The 23,090-nt window shown below is 27.5% G+C and overlaps 1 protein-coding gene across 2 annotated transcripts; it reads right to left on the minus strand.

Moving 5' to 3' along the window:
* Positions 1–8,437: 8,437 nt before the first annotated feature.
* On the minus strand, positions 8,438–21,069 carry LOC113553367 (juvenile hormone acid O-methyltransferase-like). 2 transcript variants are annotated; one of them, XM_026956673.1, is made up of 5 exons: positions 21,042–21,069; positions 11,715–11,890; positions 11,347–11,646; positions 10,242–10,371; positions 8,438–8,663 (listed from the first exon to the last, which is right to left on the minus strand). In XM_026956673.1, exons 1-5 carry the CDS (start codon positions 21,052–21,054, stop codon positions 8,488–8,490), a joined length of 795 nt encoding a protein of 264 aa, XP_026812474.1. In that variant the 5' UTR covers positions 21,055–21,069; the 3' UTR covers positions 8,438–8,487. The 2 variants fall into 2 exon arrangements, with proteins under 2 accessions (XP_026812474.1, XP_026812473.1); XM_026956672.1 differs by lacking the exon at positions 21,042–21,069 and having other exon boundaries at positions 11,715–11,903.
* Between the last annotated feature and the right edge of the window lie 2,021 nt (positions 21,070–23,090).

The raw sequence follows: 23,090 nt of genomic DNA on the forward strand, positions 1-23,090 counted from the left end.
TAGGTCCTACATCGAAAACAGGACCTTTAGTGTTAAAATAGATTCCACTCTCTCCGGCTCTCACGACATACTCGCTAGCGTCTGTCAAGGAAGTGACATCGCATCATTCTTGTACATCCTATTCACAGCGGACATTCTAACCACCGAAAACACCCTCATGTGCACTTATGCTGACGACACAGCTATCTTAGCTTCATGCCCCGAACTACTTATCTGTACTCACCTTCCCCAAAACCATCTCAACATGCTCTTAAAATGGTGTAACACCTAGAAAATTAAAGTGAACGAACTTAAATCTACTCACATAACTTTCACCCTATGACCAAAGGACTGCCCTGAAGTCTCATTCAACAACTCACCAATCCCCCACTCCAGGGAAGCTAAATACCTCTACTTGACAGGAGACTCACCTGGGGTCCCCATCTCAAATATAAAAGAAAACAACTCAACTCTCGCTTACACCTCATCAGACCTCTCCTAAAATCTAATATAAACGTATATAATCGATTACTTCTATACAAAAAAGTCTTCTTCAACCAATCTGGTCCTACGGAATTGCCCTTTGGGGCACTGCCAAACCCTCAAATCTCAGGACAATTCAAGAATTCCAATCCATCTGCCTCCGTATGGTCACCAAAGCCCCCTGGTTCGTCACAAACGTCACTCTACATGATGACCTCAAAGTTCAATCCATCAACCAGATAGCAGCCACGTTCTACCAAAGACTCCACTTCAAAATGCAAGGACACCAAAACCAACTCATCTCTCAACTTCACTCTAAATCTCTTCCTGGCAACCCCACCCGGTAGCTAAATCGAAATTGGTCCAGAGATCTTCTCAATACAATAAATATATAAAATTTAAGTTTCATGTAAAGGTGGCTCTACTGTGAGCTCCCCTTTTCACCGACCCATCACTGTCATCCCTCCCTCAAATTTATTCATTATGCATATAGTATAGATGGTAAATTTTCAAATAAATGTTATTTAAAAAAAAAAAAAATACTCTCATTGCCAACACAATAATAATGATCTAAAAGTCAGAGAAAAACTAATCAGCACAAAGATAATAATTATTATCTATGGATAACCATTACTGTTTAGATAAAGATAATGAGTAATAACTGTAGATTGACTGGACTGGCATTATTGCATGTGCATAAAAATATAGAATTAGACATAAATAATAAAATTGACCGGTTTGCAAAAAAACAAACGAAAAATTGATTTTATTGTATAGTGTATATTATATTGTACTTATATACTATTATTATTATTTTAGTATTTCATTGTTTGTATTATATACATGGTTAATAAATTGTAAATCGTGCAAATTGGTTAATCAGTTAGCAATAAAAGATATAGAAGAAAATCCAAACCTTTAAAGAGACAAAGAGAATATCCTTGAAAGTTACCCCCAGTAAAAAAGAAGATATAAAAATTCTTCAAAAACGCAACTATTTAAAACAACGAACTATAACAATTTTGGTGAAAAAAATTGATCAGCTTGAATCAATTGTTGAACATTAAAAAAAAAAAATAAGAAATTATGGAGTCTACATTACAAACAATTTCATAACACAGACACAAATTATTAGTTCGTGAAATCTTAGCTGCTTAAAAGAATAAAAATTCTTGTGGCATTAGATATTTAGATAACTGAATAGTGGTTATGTGTTTGTTAGGTACTTCATATAAAATCACCATCGGAATATTATTTTGTGCGCAATAATAATATTACGCTATTGCCTTGCGTGAGAACTATAAGAAATTATTTAATAATCTACTATTAACCCATCTTGTGGTTTTGATAATATTCTTTTTGAACTTTTCAAGAAAATACTTGAGTCTAAAAATGCAATGCAAAGATACAGATTAATTGTAATTTACGAAATAATAAGTGTACGAGAGAAACTAGAGGCTAGGACTGTTTAGAGTAAAATCGCGTTCACTTTCATATTCTGGACTAATGGATTTTGGAAAGAGAATGAACTTTGTACTGAATAACCAAAAGCTACTATGACCTAGCTAATCATGATCTTGTTTTGTTATTTCTGCCACTGGCAGATAATTATTCGCAACCTATAGCTGTGTTTGCTTCCCGTGGCCCTGTCAAAGGATATACTTTGGTCAAACTACTTATGGAAACAATGATTCTTTCAGAATAAGCTGGAGCCTTTATTCATGAGTTAATTTTGGATAGTGCGTTAACAAACTGGCAAGTTTGGTTTAAGCTGGATATTTCAAGAAAGTTTTATAAGACCGAACTTTTAACTAAATAATATAATATAATAATTAGTAATCACATTATGATGTGCTGCACTCTTTATTTATTCGTATAAAACAATATTCATTAATTTCAATTATAGGAGGCGAGCATTGTGTTCTTGAAGGTTTTACAAAACCATTAAGAAATCAAGGTTTTAACAACGGTCTTAGATTAATAGGTATGGCAACTATCTTCAGATGTGAAGCTCTTATTGTCGGGTCCCGCTCTGATGGGACTGTTTAGCAGCCAAGTACTATAATGAGTCACATAAACATATTTTTTCGATGATTGATTGTCGAGTAAAAAAAAATAATAGACTAATTATATTCTAATAAATACTTTTAAGACGTGCACGTATCATGATAAAGGCCATAACAAACCAAGAAAAACAATTTTTTTTATAGAAATGATGTCAGATTATACTGGTTAGGTAAATTCGGAGGCCGTAGGGGGGCCGCGTGACGTATCACGTATCTGAGTCCAGATCCCAAAGTACTAAATTAACTAATTTCTTGGGCTGAGTTATTTCCCTCTGTCCACAAATTTACTAAAAGTACATTAAAACACTCGTTATTTTATTTATTAATAAACAACTTATCTATTTAACAAAAGCTGCTATTAAATTAATTAATTAATTAATCACCTTTATCCCGAACTCCTCAATTCAACGCACGACCAACCAGCGTTCACATATAAGTTTATTTTAAGTGCGTAGTGTGAATACCTGAGGTCACTACAGAGTTTTAAATTATTAAAATATAAATTGCTACTAGAGCACGCAACCATAGTGGGACCCGACAATAAGAGCACTAATGCACTATTGAGTTGCATAAATTTTAACATTGTTTTATAGATGAATTGCCGGACCAATATATAAACCCGTGGTTTGTCTTGTATCATTATTCTTAGTTCTTACCTGTCCTAGCACTAATTAAACGATAATAATAATATCATGTCTCTGTTATTAATGTTTTGGTATTTTGTATGTTTCGTTACAGTCATTCTGTTATTAATCGCTCTTCGTACGTGTGGGATACCAAAAAACTATCCACCAGATAAAGTCTAAATTTTCAGAATTATCTTTGTTTCAATAATGATTTACTTTAATCGGTTATAAGGTTAGTGAGTAGATAATTAACATATATGTTACACCACGGCGTAATATTCAAATAATTAATTCATTATAAGCTACTGGAATTTGGTACCTATGCTGAATAAATAACAATCCATATGGATATATTGTAAAAAAGGTCTCTTAGTGCTTTCAAAATAATAATTTGAATTTTTCTTTTTATGTTAACCCATTTATTTTCTACATTTGTTACATATTAGAATATGCTTTTATAAATATATGATGGGAAATTGTCCTATCAATATGATACGAATTTTTCATGTTTAAATTTGTTATTTTAATGATTTGATAAAACAGTTAAGAAATGTATTTTTTTTATTTAATTATTTAAAAAAAATTGAAGATAACCATTTTTTAGAGTTCATTTTACTAAAAATACTGACGTTTCACCATTTTAATTTCATTAATCATTGATTTTTAATATTTTTTCTAATTTCGAAAATAACTTCCACCCGTACATGCGGGACACATGTTTGATACAATGATACCATGTACTTCTTGAAGCAGATCGGCCTTTGGCTGCTAACAAAAAGTCGTCCATCAAAAAGCGCTTATTGTGAATGAACATAATGGAAAGTTTGATGAGAACGACGACGTTGACACATCAACAGCTATTATGGCCGCAGTAGTAACTGGCTGTATGATATCTTCGACTACAGTTAATGCGACCGCTGTTGCCCATTCAGTCATTTTCCGCTCATTCTCCTAACTAATTTCTATATTTCGCGTAACCACTAACCAGCGCGGTAAAAATGCTAGCGTTTTCCACAAACAATTTTCAAAATATAAATACCAACTTTTTGCTGTAACCTACACATTAGTTATATTATAATGGATCAGCTATTCGCTCAAAATAATTTTTGATACAATATCATTTTTTTATTAAAATTTAATCTGACACGTCCATTAAGACAGTGACTTATACTCAATGACGACATACATTTAAAATATGCTCTGTATAGCAAAGCCACTTTCCTGGTTTATAAAAAACTTTTTTTCTCGTGATAAACATACGCATTACGCGCATTGCGCGGCGTAACAAATAGGCAATATAAGTACAATACTGTGACGAAAAAGTTACTGCGTTAAATAAATTACTGTATCGAAGTGTAAGCACACTCAAAATTAATAATATGTAATGGTCACACTGATATGATTTTATTTCTCTGCTGCGTCTAGCCTTGGCGTCAAATCTATAGTTTACCTATACTCTATAGCAGGCTCGCGGTCTTATTTACAAAAACCAAAATTTTAATTTTTTTTGCAAACATTTAAAATAAAAAAAAAATGTTTTTATTATTATTATTTTATAATTTCATATTTCATAATTTGATATGTTCATCGGATGTTAGCTATCTTTATTATTTTTGTGGTATAAAAGTACAGATTAGATAATTTAGCTCTTCATATAATTGCATTAATATATGTGGCTCGCGTACATAGTCATGTTGGCCACCCCTGATATATAGTATAGACTATAAGGTATAGATATAATATTTTGTGTTTTCCTACTCATGTTTCACGTATCTGCTCGGATTGCTATCGTGTCAAGACATCCTGCGTCAACATCAAAGAATAGCAAATGTTTAATTTCCTCAACAGAAGACGAAACTTTGATTGTGCTCGTGAAAAGTAACAAATTTACTTTCGATAGTGTCCATAAAAAGCACAATGATACATTTTAAGGATAATGTTTTTAAAAATATATTATATTGAATATTATATATGAATTAAAAATATTATTGTCCAGTATTTATAATTTATAATAAAACTTATTTTAATATTAATCATTTATTTTTTTATCCTCGGTTCACATATTGTACATACGACGAAGCTGGAAGAATATATAAGGTATTTATATGAAACGGAAAAAGAAACTTCCGACAGGATCAACCGTTTTATAAAAAAACAATCCAAAATACAATGAAGTTATTATTTTTGGACACCATTGAATACGAAAGAAAAAACTATCATATTTATAACCATAAAGTTGATTCATAATAGTTTATTTATATCATCAAATTATAAATATATTTGATTTATTTTTATTTTAGTACTATAACAAAATAAATATAGACAAAACAAATGCCAATATGCAAATGCTTCTACTACAGACAAAATCGAACCCGAAGATAGAGGAAATATTCAAAACGATGAAAAATATAGCTACTTATAGCAATTAATTGCGTAATACAGGGGTCGACACTTAAAACATATACTTATTTATATGGATTGATTTAAAATATTGCAGAGTGATATAGAAATATATGTCATGATATAACACGTTCAATTATGAAATTTGAAAGTACTTTTTTTGCTTTTTTCAACGATTTTTTTTAAAAAGATGCTTATTTTTAATTATCCAGAATAGATTGAACTTTAATAATTAATAATATCGAATATATTATATTATATTATTACTCTTATTTGTTTTATGAAATTCCAAGCATGTATAATATTATAATTTCGGTTTAATAAGTTTTACTTAAATGCCGTAGATTTTAAATCACAGATTATGAAAAAAGACTATACTATTTAAATGTACTTGAGCAATTATATTTATAGATTATAATACTTTAAGTCAAACGTATACTTTAATACTAAAAATTAATTATACAATTAGAAATATTATATTACTAACCAGTAAACGTTGTATTGTCTATACCTTCTTTTTTCATTTGATGTAAATATGTGTCAATAAAGTCCCTGGTAGTGTCAGTTATCGTTCTCTTGTGCTCCGCAATATTATTCTATATTAAATATATACATTATTCAATATTGTATGTATTATATAGGTCAACATTTATAAAAGAATATATTAGCAAAAAATAAATAAATAGATGTAGTAATTTTTAGAAAATTTCATTCTGACAAGGGAGAAGGGTGCTGAACATCGATGAATCAAAAATATAGTATTATTAGGTACCTACTTACCTAATATTAAATACCTCTAAATTACATGTTTATTGCACACCTAATTCTTAATTAATCAACGTAAGAGAAAATTTTGCAAAGTATGTATTTATTCAAAAAAATAACCGTATGGTAAAGTAGTTGAATATTTTCAACCATTGGTGATCAATACTGATAATTAAAAGTGAATCTGAAATTGGAGAAATAAATACTTATATCTGAAAACAAAACCAAAATCGGATGAACACCTAAAAACCTCAAACAACCCAACTTTGAACAGCTGTAATTCATTAACGATTAAATGAAAAATAATGATTATAATGTTAAAATTCATAAAAAAACAGCCCTATTAATTTAGTACATTTTAAATGTAGGTTGCCATTTGAAAATCAAAATTTGATAATGGTTTTACGTTTTACTATTAAATAAAAGGGTGAGAAAAATAAAAATTTCATTCAGTTTGAGAAAAGCATAATACAAAATATTATGAAGAAAAAAAATTAAAAAATGCAATACTTAACGAAATAATGAATATATAATGATATACAATCTAATACAATGTATTTGTTTTTGTGAATCTTTTAAAAAACAACTAGAATTATGATATCTCCTTTATTTCAGGAGATACCGCAATGGGTAAATCATCATTGGACACTCTGTTTATTTTATATATATTATCATTGGCGGTAATATATATATTATATGTTTATATTTTTTCGATTTTCTTTACATAACTATCCAGCCATAGACGCCGACTTTTAGATATTAGAGCGGGGGCAACCTCCTCTTCCTTTATTAAGCGAAAAAAAATTCTGTAGTATACTGCAATTTGCTGATCAAGAGGAGTAATTACCGGATTGTCCGGTAACCATCTTTTAATTTTCCTCTAGGGTGTAAAATAAAATATTATGCATGTATATTATTTTAATTTTATGTAATAAAATCAATTCCGTCTCTATATTCCGAGAAAAATTGAAATAACAGATGTATTTTTAGACCAAATATAAAACCAAATAATAGTGAGCGATCTATAGTGTTTATAACCATTATCGATGATCATATTATTTAGGTAATATACAAATATACAGTCGTCGATGTTCTGTCGTTCTGATGAATATTTTCATGTCATAATCTGGTATTTTAACCAAATTATTATTGTTGTACACAACGGGGGCGAAATAATACTTTTGCCCCCATTAAATCAATGCACGGGGGCGATCGCCCCCTTTGCCCCCGTGGAGTCGGCGCCTATGTATCCAGCCCAACGTTGCATGTTTTGACCATTTAACATCAGTATAAATAGTTTTGGAGTGAATCGTGGACATATCCGTCGTTTACTAAATTATTATATATATATATATATGTAATGATATGCTCACACATCATAATTTATTGTATATTTTATTATTTTATTAAATAAATAACGGTAAAGTTGTCGCACGCAGAGAGCCGTAAATAAAAACCAATAATCCCTATTAATCACTGATGAAAGAAACGATTTAAATTGTTTGGTCACGTAGGAACTCACACGTTATTGCGACAATATGGTGTCAAGAGTGTGATCTATTTCGTGTGCCGCCAGAGACAATGGATGGTCTAGTAAATTCTTAAATACATTTGATTAGTTCATTCAAAAAACAATAAGTTCATTAGAAGTTATTTTACGTTAAACCAAAAATGGATAATTTTACCGAATTCGTGACGTAACGAACAATGTCAAAATCCACAGTAACCAGTGAACGAACGAATTTTAGTGGTATTATTTTTTTATAGTATCTACTATAATTTAAGCCAAAGAAAAAATTTTCAGTTGGATGGTCCTTTAATAAAATTAAGGAAGTGATGATATTAAATTTTTATATTTCTCATATTTAGTTAAATGTAAAAAAGTTAATGTACATTAACAATATTTCTTGGCAACGACCAATTTTCTTTTCGTTCATTATGACGATTCTCTAACCTAATCAATGGCGGAACATGGTTTTTATGAACGGTAATAGCAGGAGTATCTTTAGTGCACGCACTGTCACTGATTTTTTTAAAAAACTGTCCCAAAAAAGTACTCTTAACGTAGGTAAATAAAGAAATTTTATTTTATTACTATAATTTCTTAATAAAGTCCAGTTATAAAGTAACCACAAGTATTACAATATTTAATATCCCAGTATAAAAGTTTAATCTTTAATTGCATGTACAGTAATAGGAGTATATGATAAAGTTGCTCTTCCTGTAATTGGACATATTTCCAATGCTTGTGTTTCACATATTTTTTCTTTAATATGCACGAAGTATCTGTCATATAAGTGTCGTGGCAATAAAGTGTACACATAGTCAACTGATTTAATGGTATCTATAAAGCACATAAATAAACAAGGTACAAATAAAACCAAACTTAGTTGGATAAAAAATTGTTAATCTCTTTTGTTCCAACTAAGTTTGTTATCAAAGTTTAATACTATTATAACAGAAAAGCGCCCATTATTAGGTATATTATTATATTGTTACAATTATAAGATTTTAATAGTGAATGGAACAGGACATTCTGAACAGGTAAATTTGTTACAAAAATCAAATTTAACCGATAGATAACCATAAGCGCAATTTTAGGGGGCTTGTGTGGACTAAGCCCACTCAAAATCAATCGTAGCCCCATCCCTCTCTCCAAAAAAAAAAATTGATTGTATACATCCCCTTCCACTTTTATATTTCTCAGGGAGCATACAAACATGCAAATTATAATAGCCCTCCAAATTTAATGAAGCAGTAAGTTATATAAAGTCATAAGCAAGGCTGTGAATTTAATGCATTTGCATGGTATTTGTATAAAAAAATGGATTCGGCCAAAATTTGATTTGACTTATTTATAGTTCAAATACTAAATCTTATTTTGCATATTTTATGGGTTAGGGCATATAAATTCGTGTTTTAACGATTTTTTTGTATAAATGCTTTTTTTCGTACTTTTATATTTTTAATTGGATATTTAACGTGTATTATTGACTAATGAACTCTTGAAGTCAAAATTAAATTAATTTAATGGTATCAAGTCGTATATAACGGATGACAAAAATCAAAGCTACTTTAAAGGTATAATAAAATATATAATTTTAAGTAGAAACATATTCTATTCTAAGCATATCATTTTTATAGATCTTGTATACGACGAATATCAAGACTAGTCAAGCCCAATAAGTCATATACACATGCAAGAATACCAATTTGTAATATTACAAATATTTAAACTAAAATTAATAAAAAATTAGAATATAAGTTAAATTTTAATAATTTTTTTTTGCATATTTTTGAAAAATAAGAGCATATTTTAAGAATTTTTAGAGCATATTATTTATCATATTTTGTCAATTTTTAGTGCATAAATGTATGCATATTTAATAGTTTTCAAGTGCATTAAATTCACAGCCTTGATTATAAGCAAATGTTAGTATGATAGATAATTAATAACAATATATTTTTGGAATAACATATAGCTGACTCAGGGTTATTAGATAAGTTATAAAAAATTATCAATGAAGGTAAATAATTATTAACATTCTATATTATAAAAGCATATCATAAAATTAAATGCATAAACAAAAAAAATGTATTTATTCTTTATTCATAAAAATTTGAATTCAAGATTTTAGATTTTATTGATAAATTAAAAAAATAAATTGACATAATTTTTTTGTTTATATTTATAAGTTTTTAATTAAAACAATTTTTTAATATTTGAATATTCTGAGAAGAATAATTAGTTTAGTTTCATGTATATATTTAAGTGATTTTTAGTGCATGCAATTAGGCTTAAAATTTGATTTAAAGCTTCAATAATAAAGTATTAGGAGTAAATAATAAATTGTTAATAGTTAAAAAAATCATTGTTATTAAACCTTATAAAATAATTTAAAAAAAAAATTATTAAAGTTACTTAAATATGATGATAGGTCTGAAAATGTATATTTTTTGACACTTGATTCTAAATTAATAATCCGAAATCCGGCCTTGATAAAAATGTCTCTAATTTCATCTTGTGAATTATTTAACGATTGTTTTATATCCTGTTAATAATTTTTTATAAGTTTATTTTAACAAATATTATTTAATAAAATGATATAATTGTATAGGTGGATATTTTAATAATTATATGCAGCTCTAGTTATGGTAAGTACTGAACCGCTAAGTTATAGAAATTTTACTAAAACAAAACCTATTAAAATGGGTAAAAACAATAAAGTTTATTACTTAAACAGTTAAACGTCTTAAACTATCAATATATAGGCCAGGCTACCAAGTAATATTCGGTAAGTCACAAGTTCTATCCAGTCCTAATTATATATATTTAATAAAAAAAATACAAACCAATAACAATTTGTTTTAACATTTTATATTAATATACAGTAGAACCTCGATTATCCGTCCCCCGATTAACCGTCTTTCTTGGTTAACCGTCAGGCTACACTTGCACGGACTATAATACTTACGCGTTGTAGTAAAATCTTATCACCTTGTGTATAAGTAAGTTATAAATAATATATAATCCGAAACTTTCCGGCAATATCTACTAGATAAGCGATAGGTACATATGTATATATATATTTTATGGGTGAGATAAAAACAGTTAATTGCGATAGTGATAGCATTTTGTTTTTGAAAAGTCAATTAGACATATTATATTACACGTGTGTTCGTTTGTTTGACCGTTTGCGTTTTTAGTCTCTTTATATGAATTAATAATCATAATTACTAAAAAAAAAATAATCAATAATATGTATGTATGTTTAAAAAAATGTTTGTTGCTCGCTTAACCGTCTTTTCGATTATCCGTCAAAGCTCTGGTCCCAAGACTGACGGTTAATCGAGGTTCTACTGTATTTATTTTAATAGAACCAAGATCCAAGGGACTTCAACTTGTCTAAGTAGATACATAAAACACTGTATAAATACCTTAATAAATAATTATATATATAATGATAAGTTATATCATATTAATTGAAATAAACCCCCCCAAAAAAAATTAAAATATAAATACTCACTTTAATATATTTTTGCCATTCTATGTCCATACATGTATACAATTCAACCAATGGATCGATTAACAAAAAGTTAATCAACATTTCCCCACCACTTTTCAACATTAAATGCATATTACTTAAGGAATCAGCTTTATTACTAACTCGATGTAAACAAAAAAATGAAAATATTTTGTTAAATTTGTGTGAATAAAAAGAGCAGTCGTTGGTATTTTCAATATCCAAAACTTCGAAACCCATCTTAGAGCGTTCATATGTTTTTTTAGCATATTCTACCATTTCTACTGATTTATCAACACCAATCTAAAAAAAAAATATGAATATAAATATTAAATTTAATTTATTTATAAAAAATATTAAAAACAACTAACCAAATGATCAATATTATTCATTAATAAAGGATAAAGAATATCTGAGGTTACATCCCCTGGCCCACATCCTAAGTCTAAGACTATTTCATTAGATTTCCAAACCATTCTTTGTATATATGTATTAGAGATATTCTCGGCATTTTCCCGTTGCAGGCCATCATTTTTAATATACTGCTCTGGAAAAAACATTTTAATAAACTAAATATTTTCTCATAAAACATTCTATTTTATACTTGGTCGAATCTCGGTTATGTCCTCGTATTTAATTATTCATAAAACTTGTAAAATAAATAACAGACCTTCTTAACATGTAATTTCCATGGGAAAATACAATAAATATAATTGTAGGTATTTTTTTTATATAAACACTACGTCACCAAACATGTTTCTATACTTCTTATACTCAATAAGAAAATATTAATATTAATATAAAATAATATGAATATAAATGTAGAATTATAGTATATTTAATAATATACACGATAGACCACGTATGATAAAAATACAAAATTTATAAGGCCATTTCATAAATCATGTGTTAGTTAATCGGAGGTAATGCTCATATAGCAATAACAATAAATATAGCAATAACTACTATAAACCCGATAAATAACATATCACAAGCAGCAATTAGTAAATTAATAAATTTTCAGAAATTAAATTAAGAAAAAATATAAGATAAGTATAGTTTGGAGCAGTGGTTGATATTGAACCCAATACCATACGCTATAATCTAGGTGTTTTATTAAAAAAATATACATTTGTCATCGAGATAATGTTTTTACTTTATTTTACTGATATGTAAAGTATGTTAAAAAATCATTTATTGTTTTTGTAGTGTAGTTTTGTACTATCAATGTGAGCGGCTTAATGATGCTCGTACTATCGATAATATTAATAATAATTAATATTATTATTTATTATCATCTGCATATTTATAAAATCGAATTTTTCCTGTTTACTGGATCTAAATGTTTAAATAATTTTTGTGTGTAACAAACTGCATTATAAATGTCATTTGTCTTCAGCATGTAAAAAATAAATTGTTTGATATAGAAACTTATTAAATTCTTATATTCAAAAAAAATATTGTAATACAATCCACTAACAATATACTTGAACAACACTAAACTTATCGTTATCAATCAAAATAAGCACTAATCAAACTTCATTCTAAAGTTCTGGAATAACAAATGAAATAGTTATTGTTTACCTATTGATCCAATTGGCTTTACTAATTTGTATATGACTATACTGATTTGTATTGCTGTATGACACCCTTTAGGAGCCTCTAGAGGTTGGTATATTATACTCATAAATATAACAAAGTATTTAGGTATTTAGTGCTAAATATAATAGTAAAATAATTAATTTTAGTGGAAAAGGATAAACAATTTTGATTGACTTCGCTGCAATAAAAGTTTGGTAAAGTCTATGGGTTATGGAAATAATTATATAACATCTAAGATTAGTACATAAGAAAATTTAATTAATCTTTCAGGAAATTTAATTAAATTTTTTAGGAAATATTTTTTTTTCATTTGTTTATAAAATATTGTCCCGTTAAATGTTATTTTGGTTAATCGACAAAAAAAGTAAGTACGATAACGGCTTAAAATATGATCAAATACGATAAACGTACAATATACATTGGTCATTGATTATATTATGTGTATATTTATATATTATATACTAGCTATCCTCGTGCACTTCGTTGCCCGTACAAAATACATTTGTGTTAAATACCGCTACCGTTCATCGCTGAAATAAACCGTATACTTATTTTATTTCATGTTATTCTAAAATTGAAATTTAAAAACGTACTTTTCTAAATATATTGTGAAGATATTATATTAGTTCTTAAATTACGATTAGTGCTAGAACTTAGAGAAGATGTCAAATTTGAATACAATAGTTGTTAACGTGGGTGATAACTCTGATAGGAATTTCAAATTTGAATATTGTAATTAGCTTATTTTGTATCCTTTGTATACTCCTTTTTCATTCCAAGTACAATTAATAATAACAATATTATTATAAATTTTCTATAAACATTCATTTGTCTATATATAATTTTAATACAATCGCCGTCCGTTGGAGGGAGGTAGTGACACGTGTTGAGTACTATAGATTTTTATGAAATTCACTGAAAAACCACATACAAAAAACACAAATAAACGATAAGAAAAAACGAACATAATGATACAAACACAATATTTATTGTACTGCTCTGCAGTATTATGTATTTATATCAATGGCATGTATTTTAGGGCGAATGTAAGTTCCCACACGAGATATAGCAAGTAAAAATTATCCCTGGATATGCATACGTAAGTTCCCACACGAAAAAAAATTATACCAAACATCAAGGCTGGGCAAAGAAAAGTAACTTAATTTAATTTAAAGTTAAAATTTTCTAATTTTCAAAATAAAAAATTTCAGACACATAATAATGTTTATATAAATTGTTTATAATTTTAACTTTTAATTTGTTAATACTCAGCCTTGCCAAACACAAACTTCCTTCCCACTTTATTCAGACTTAGGACTGACAACTTAAACGTAGTTGGTGTGGTTAAAATTTGTTTTGTTTTTGTATTGCATAAAAAAAAGTCCAGTTCAATTTTTAATTGAATCTAGTCCGTATAATATATAATAACAATTAATAATATAATATATATAATATTTGTATATGTATAAAATAAAAATAATAATAGAAAAAATCAAATTTTATTTTGTTCATTGCGAAAGTTCAAACATTTCACATAGTCATACTATGTAATTTTTTTTAAGTTATAATCTGATATTTTATTGTTTATATAGTTTTGTTTTTCTTTTGTTTTTTTACTTATTTTTTGAGGTCTATTTAAATCTGATGTTCTTATATTTATATATGTATTTGTTTGAAACATTTTTAAAACTTCTATTATTTTGAATATATTAGGATGATGATGATAAAAATTTGAATTTAATTCAGAATGGAAACTTTTGCAAACATTTGTAGTAAGGATTGTACCCGAACTAGCATTAGCCCAAATACTAGGGGGAAACGTACTGGTATCCTCGATGTAATGAGTTACTAAATAATCGCAAAATTCATTAATTTTATTATTTTTTGGTTTTTCAGCCATGAAACTATCTACAAAACAATCTCCAACTTCTATTGGATTAAGAAATGGTAAACCAAATAAATGTACCAGCCACTTTCCTAATTCATCATTTGCAAAATCAAAGTTTTGTGCAAACCCTAAGCTTTGAATTTTCTGGTACCAAGCTTGGCCCAAATGGAAACGGCATCCCCATATTTGTGCTGTAGGATATATAATATTTATTGCTTAGTGCATTGATATCTCAAAGTCTAAGACAAATTTATTTGGATTTATTCCAACTGCATTCATTTTTTTTAATAATTCAATATATGTTTTCAATGTTTTATCCGGTAAAACGCAAAACATTAATGGAATATAAATACTATTTTTTAAACCATGAACTGTATATAGTTGAGTAAAATGTTTATCACAATAATTAAAAGTGTCATCCATGTAAACTATTTCCAGTTTTTTCAAAAATTCAATATTAGTATCACATGAAAATATTGTTATCTCATTCAAACTGTCATTATCAAAAATAAAATCTTCACCTCTATTTGTTTCTACATTAATTGAACTCAAATTATTATGAACTTCTTTTCTTGACTTTGGTATTTTAGGATAACAACTGGCTCTAACATTTTGTACATTTCTGGAAATAAGTTTAATATCAGACATTAACAAATTACCTTCATTTTCATGTTGTGTAAGTTCTCGTCTGATAATTTTTGAAGGTTTTTCAACAACGCTGTCTACTGCTTTTCTTTTACAAGAATTATTTATTTAGATAATTGAAGATAATTGAAGATAGAATGTAATCCATTACATTATATCGCCACGTGTGAAAATACATATTGGCATATTTTTGTTAACACAGTATGACTATATTGTAAATTGTTATTAGATCAAACAAAATGTGATTTTTTCTATTATTATTATTTATTATTAATAATGTGTGGAAGAAGAAATTATCAGATTATAACTTAAAAATAATTATACACAGTATGACACTATGACTATGTGAAGTGTTTGAGCTTTCGCGTTAAACCAAATAAAATTTGATTTTCTTCTATTATTATTATTATTTTATACCTAAAAGAATTGAATTGGTTTTTTTTTATGCAATACAAAAACAAAACAAATTTTAACTACACCAATTTCGTTTAAGTTGTCATACCTAAGTCTCAATAAAGTTTGTGTTTGGTATAATTTTTTTCCGCGTGTGAACTTACGTACGGGTGTATTTTTTTTTCGTGAGGGAACTTACATATGTACCCGCTTACCTGCTATATTTCGTGTGGGAACTTACTTAACCCCGTATTTTATCGTTTAAAAGTTATCGATACGAACATTCGGTTTTCGATACCTATACAGTATACGGCTCCATACTATTTGCGGTTATGGATGATTTTTAAATTAAAAACATATAACAATTGCGGTCACTGCAGTTGTATGTAATATCTAAGTGGCGGTAACAGCAAAGACTAAACTTTTACAGTGATAATAAAATGAGTTAAAAAATTTAGAATTTAAATTATATATTAGTATTAATTAATATAATATTATAATGAGTATACCTAAAAAAATTAATTTGAAATTTGAAGTCCACGGTTTTTAAGTAGTCCAATCTGGAGATTGTTTTTGTTTTTTGTATGTAAAAGTTCCATGCTTTTATATTACTTTAGAGCTAGTAAATACCATGTTATGTGAGTTTATACCATAGACTAAACAATCTATGTTTATACTATATAATATACTGTATATTAATCTTAAATGATTATCAACCGTCACAGTAGTTATTTCATAAAAGACGATATGATAATTATAAATTTATATTACTAAACTTAAACTGAAGTCGATTACAGTTGTTTTTGAAATATAAAAATACAATATATTTAAGAAATTTTTATTTATTTTTGTACTTTTATCCCACTAATTATTATAAAAGCGCAAACAGTGACCGCAATTAGTAAGTAACCTTTTAGTTGGTTGACCGCAACTAGTAAACACCGCAGTATACATAGTGTTGGTGGGGTAGAGCACAATTGCTTACGTTTGTAAATGGTTTAACAAATTTCACCATAAAATTTTACCATATACCTAATAAATATCTAGTTCAATATATAAACACTTCTATAACAATCAATATAAAATAATAAAATATACCTAATGAGTAATGACTAATGAGAATAACTAAATAATAGTAATATAATTAGTAAATAAATAAAATCGTAAGTTTTTAATTTGGTTTAATAATTAATAACTAAATGTATAGTAATAAAATAATTAATAAATTAATAAAATCGTCTATAAATTATTTTAAAATACCTAAATTTGAATTCCCTAACATCTATAACCTACTGGCTACTACTTTTAAATACTAGTTTAAATTTTTATGGATTTTATACTCCATACGCCTTTATAATATTTAAAATTCTATTTAAGTTTTTTTTTGCCATTTTTTTTAAACCCCCATTATTAACTGATTGCATAATCGACTTTGTCTGCATTTGTGTTTTGGCACTTTTCTGTTATACGAGACTACCTTGTTTTTTGACAATATAACTATCCTGTTGGTTGTTAACTAACTATCTAAGACTATTAAAATGGTAATTTCCTATTATACGAGACTGTTGTGACTATGGCTATCTATAATATAATTATATAATTCAAATGTGGCTATACTTTTCATTTGGACACGAAAAGTTAGTTATTCGTTGTTATTATTATTATTAGTTCAAGAAAACCATCCTCGACTTCAGGAAATGGAAGATATGTAAGAGCAAAGAAAACTTTCGTTATAAACAATTCTTAATACTTTTTCTTGTTTTATCTAAAATTTAAATATTAAATTTAATAGTTATACCTTTTTAGTAAAATATATTTAAAATCAATTATTTATATTAGTTACCTATATTTTATTTTATATATTAAAACAAATATTGTTAAAGAATTTTATTATAATTTAATTATATTGCTATTTATTTATTTATTTATTTATTTATTTATTCCCTAATTCTTATTAGGAGTCTACAAACAATCTATTTTAAATTACCTATTGTATTGTACATATTTTAAGTCACTAAGCTTGCCCTAAATGAAATCTGTCACTCATTAATTTCGGATTTCGGGAATATGAGCTCTGATTTTAATGTCTAGTCCAAGTCGAATAACTCTGTGAGAAATAGCCACATAGCTTGGTATGGTTCTTTGGATTTATTTGATAAAAAAAAGTAAACAACTGATGCAAAAAATCAATTTTTATAACAGTGTATAGTATAAAGTTTATAGGCGCGTATTGAATGTACCATCTGTGAATAGCTCTGAACAATTCATCAAAAACTCCAAATTGTCTTTATTTGTAAGACAAACTAAATTTTCGTCAGTCGAAACATGATACATGAACATAATTTTCTTTTAACAAAGTTCAACAATTATCATTTATCATATTCTCTAACTAACGTATTGCATCATTTAAAGAACTCGGATACGATTGTCTTCTTTTATCATACGTAGCTTTTCGAACTGAAATATTGTCTTTCATTTCGAAATTACAACTAGACTTATTCATTATAGTTATTTTCTAATAATTATGATAGGTCACGTAGAAATTCTATCTTCTGACTGTGTCTTACAATTTTTTCGCAATATTGGTCGTTCTACTTTCGGTATTTGGTAAAAAAGCCCCGTACCAACTAAATACATTATTCATTATTTAACCATAACATTTATCTATGTAACAGTAACACTTCTTTAACATATTTAGAAGTATAGCTACAATCTGCATTTAACATTTTCGATAATTGTAATTTGTTATTTGTACATAATTAAAAAAATAAAAAATAATTTAATTAACATTTTTTTAATCTATACTATGTATATAATATTATAAAGAGGAAAGATTTGATTGTTTGTATTGAATAGGCTCCGAAACTACAGAACCGATTTAAATTAAATTTGGAGCATAGATAGTTTACATACTGAGAGAGGACATAGGCTACTTTACTTTTTTTTTTTTACTTTGGGACAGCTAATAATATATAATACAAATGACAAATGAAAGTTGCTTTTGAAAGCAAGAAAATACTCTATGTATTGGAAATAAGTAATAACAAGATGTTGTTATGTCCGATATATTTGACATCATACATGATACATCTAATATCATTAATAATAAACATAATTAATAAAAGCCTAATGATTATAAAAAAACGCAAAATATTTATAAATTATTTTTAGTTCACTCGTGTAGTCGTATGGTATATACTGGTATGAAAATTGGTAATAATTTGTATGCTTAATTTATTGGTTAATATTTTTAAGCAAACAGGAGCTTTAATAAGATTTGCGACTTGCGAGCTAGCGCACGATATAGAATTCATGGGCGACATTTTACGCAACGACATGTAATGACGCGAAACGTCTAGAACGACCGTCTGTGAAATAATAGTGTACCTCTCCCGAAGTTTTAGTCCTTCGCGATTACAATACGCGAACCCCGTCGCGTACATGATGGGCATGGTTACTGCTTACCGCGATGGCGGCGAGATGGAATTCAACGCCATCTCTTGAGCGTTGTATACGTTTCATTTTTACCTCAACGGCCTCTTAAGAGAATATCTGTGTAGTATTTGTAACCTCTCTCTAATCCATGTGCGTCGCGCAACATAGCAAATTTTAAGTTTTCAATAATGATTATAATAATATAACCATATTAATTTCTCAAGTTAGACTGAAATGACTTCTTATAAAATTGAATCATTATCTAGGCCCTAGGGCATCTCATAAGTGTTTTATTAGTATATTTAAATTTTAAACCCGCAAGTTATGAGTTTTTAAGATGTATAAACAATTTATAATTTTAAAATACTATGTGTTCTTAACTTTAAATTTTATAAGAGGTCATTTCACTCTAATTTAAGAAATTAATATGATTATAGTCATTATTTTGAACGTAAAATTTGCCATGTGACACGTGGGTCAAAGAGAGAAAACAAATAGTGCGCTGACATCACAACACTAAAACAAGTTTGCTTAGACTTAAAGTATGTCATTATTTAAGAAATATGGTGCGGGTCTCACTTATTATTATCCAATGAGATACAGGCGTTTAAAAATATGCGTTTGACGTCATAGAAGTCGGAACGGCGACATATCTTTCACGTGCAAAAGTGTCTATATTAATACAACAATATTTCAATTCTTAAATATAATATTTTTTAAATTTTTCTTATAGAACCATCAGCGGTTTTGGTACCTACTTTCTTGTTATACGAGACAACGGCTATTTTCGTGACTACCACCCAAGACTACATTTTTTATCGAGACTACTACAATTAGCTGTACGATATCATCGCGCTGCGTTCTAGCATAGCAATTCAAAATTGTTATATTATATATATATATATATATACAGAGTGATTCAAAATATATGTTACAACCATTTTAACACATCAATATTCAAAATAGAGAACAATTTATGATACAAAAGTTTTTTAATATAGAAACATCTAAAATAATTATACGACACTAATATTATTATATTTTTTTTATATATAATTCGTAAATGTGGCCGTCATTATTTATTATTTTATTTGTGCATTTACCATTTTTTACCACTATTATTTTTGTAATACTAACAATAATTATTTGTTTTTAGTGACCGTACGCCACATATGTAGCGTGTGTTGTGTAATACATTACAAATTATTACTGGACATTTAAATCCTTTTTTTACGAGTCGTAAACTCAATCATTTTACTAAATTATCATTTATAATATGTATGCAACAAGATATATATTCAATTTTAAATCACACCATCGTCTTAAGCATATAAATATAATTAGTATTATAAAAAATAAATTTTAAAATCCTATTTTAACTTTTAAGTTATTAAAATCGTGTAAATCGAACTACTTTAACACGTAAAACAGGTGGCTGCTCAGTCATCGGCTCTATAACGTCACACGGCTATTCATTAATTTTCATTATCTCGTTGAATAATCATTTTTTTAATTTCGAAATTTTACCAAAACGAGTCATATGTTGACTACAATAACACACCAATAAACAAAAAAAATGTAGTGTTGTAATGTACTTTAATACTTCGTACACAATCGTGTAAAATTAAAAATTAGGTAAAATCGTATGCAATCGTATACTTTAAAGGATCATCCAACTCAACATTTTTTCTTTGGCTTAAATTATTGAACATATTACGACGAAATAAAACAATACCACTAAAATTCATTTGAGTCAATTCGTTCGCTGGTTACGGTGAATTTTGACATTGCGCGTGACGTCACGGATCCATTAGACACAGCGGCGGCCATAATATAATACACGGCAATATTTATCCATTTTTGATTTAACGTAAAATAACTGCTAATGAACTTATTTTTTTCGAATGAACTAACCAAATGTATTCAAGAGTAACTCATAATCTTCCCATTTGTATAATTATAACACATTTTGGTTTAATATAATAACAATTATATTATAAATTATAATTCATCACTGTCATAACTCATAAGAGTACAGCTAGATAATAATATTATGCGAGCCCTTACTCACTTCTAGTAAGCTACGAGTAGTTAGCTACAAGTTAAAACTAAAATAGCCAGTTTAGACGTAAAAAATCTTTAGGTACATGATGTCATGATCGTCAAACTATTATTGCACACGTTGACACGTATACTGCAAACTGCAGTAAATATATGGAAAATTCGTAATATAATTTATTTAAATGTTATTTTCTTCTAAAATATTAAACCAGAATGTAATATAATTATACGAATGAGAAGATTATAGGAATGAGATACTCTTAAATACATTTGATTAGTTAGTTCATTCGAGAAACAATAAGTTCATCAGCAGTTATTTTAAGTTGGTAAACCAAAAATTGATAAAAATTGCTGTATATTATCACAGAACAATATATAAGCGGCACTCAACTAGCTGATCGGTTTACTGTATCCCTACGGTATGAAGTATTGGACTCTACAAGTTAACCGTATCAGTAATCTGATTAGAAGTTTGTAATGTGTATCCCTATTTGTTACGATATTATAAAAACGGAAACAAATTATTTAATATGTTAATTATTATTATACTATTATTTACTATGTATTTTAATAAATCTTAGTAAAATGAATAAGTGCTACTGTAATATTGTTATTTGACACTGGTTTATTGTTAAATAAATAAATAAAAAATTATAACAAAATAAATTTCTCTGTGATAATATTGATATTATTTATTAAGTGATAATGTATGTCACGCCCACTGGAGACCGTGTTCAAGGCCAGAGACACCAGGTTTGGCAAATATCAGACAGTGTCTATAGCCTGGTATTATATAAGGCTGTCGCCGCGGCGAACGAATCCGTGACGTCACGAACTATGTCAAAATTACCGTAACTCGTAACTAGCGAACAAATAGTCGTAAACGAATTTTATTTGTGTCATTGTCTTAGTTTAATTCTATTCTATTTATTATGGTACTAAAATAACTATTGATTTTTTTGAGTTAGAATGTCCTTTAAAAAGGTATCACCGATAACGAATGTAACAATCTTCAAACAAATTCTACTTTACGAGACGCCCCTTTTATTGGTAATATTTTTGGGGACCTTATATTTTTAACGAAAAAAATGATGGTGAAATCAGAATTTGGGGCACGAACTTACTTTCAAAGTTATAACTAATTGAAATTTTCTATTTATACTATAATTATGGTGACCAGATATATAAATTTAAAAAAAGTACATTTTAAAACTTAGCAGTTAGCTCCTTCTCTGTCGTAAATGCCCAATGTGTATACTATTCTACCCGTTTTACCCATATTTCCATAGGTAATCTCCTTCAATAAAAATTGTTTTTTTTTTCATCTGATTACTTTATTTATTTTATTTATTATATTTATATTTATTATTATCAATTATAAAAATCAATTATTTGAAATTATAATGTCAACTCATTTAGTGTGTGTTTTTATGATGAAAATACTTTGATATTGAAGAATTTAAAGTAAACTTAAACTGAAGTATAAATTATTTTTTAAAGATAAAAATACCAAGTGTAAAATTATATATCTATTAATATATCTTAAATCGTGCTAGCAACCAATAAGAATGCTTTAGGTCGAAGCATAAAATATAAATTAATAATTAAATTATAAAAATAGTAAAAACACATAAAAAAGTATTAGCCCATAATAATTTTAAAAAAAAGAGTACAATATTATGTACTTCACACTATTGTTAAGGACACTATGACACACGTCAAA

The sequence above is a fragment of the Rhopalosiphum maidis genome, chromosome 2 (assembly GCF_003676215.2).
Source record: "Rhopalosiphum maidis isolate BTI-1 chromosome 2, ASM367621v3, whole genome shotgun sequence".
NCBI lineage: Eukaryota > Metazoa > Arthropoda > Insecta > Hemiptera > Aphididae > Rhopalosiphum > Rhopalosiphum maidis.

Excerpts from the sequence above, each read along its gene's own strand:
- LOC113553367 (XM_026956673.1), bottom strand. Across the intron at positions 11,647-11,714 it reads TGAATAATATTGATCATTTG|ATTGGTGTTGATAAATCAGT; the intron begins GTTAGTTGTTTT and ends TTTTTTTTTTAG. Across the intron at positions 10,372-11,346 it reads AATGGCAAAAATATATTAAA|GATATAAAACAATCGTTAAA; the intron begins GTGAGTATTTAT and ends AATTATTAACAG.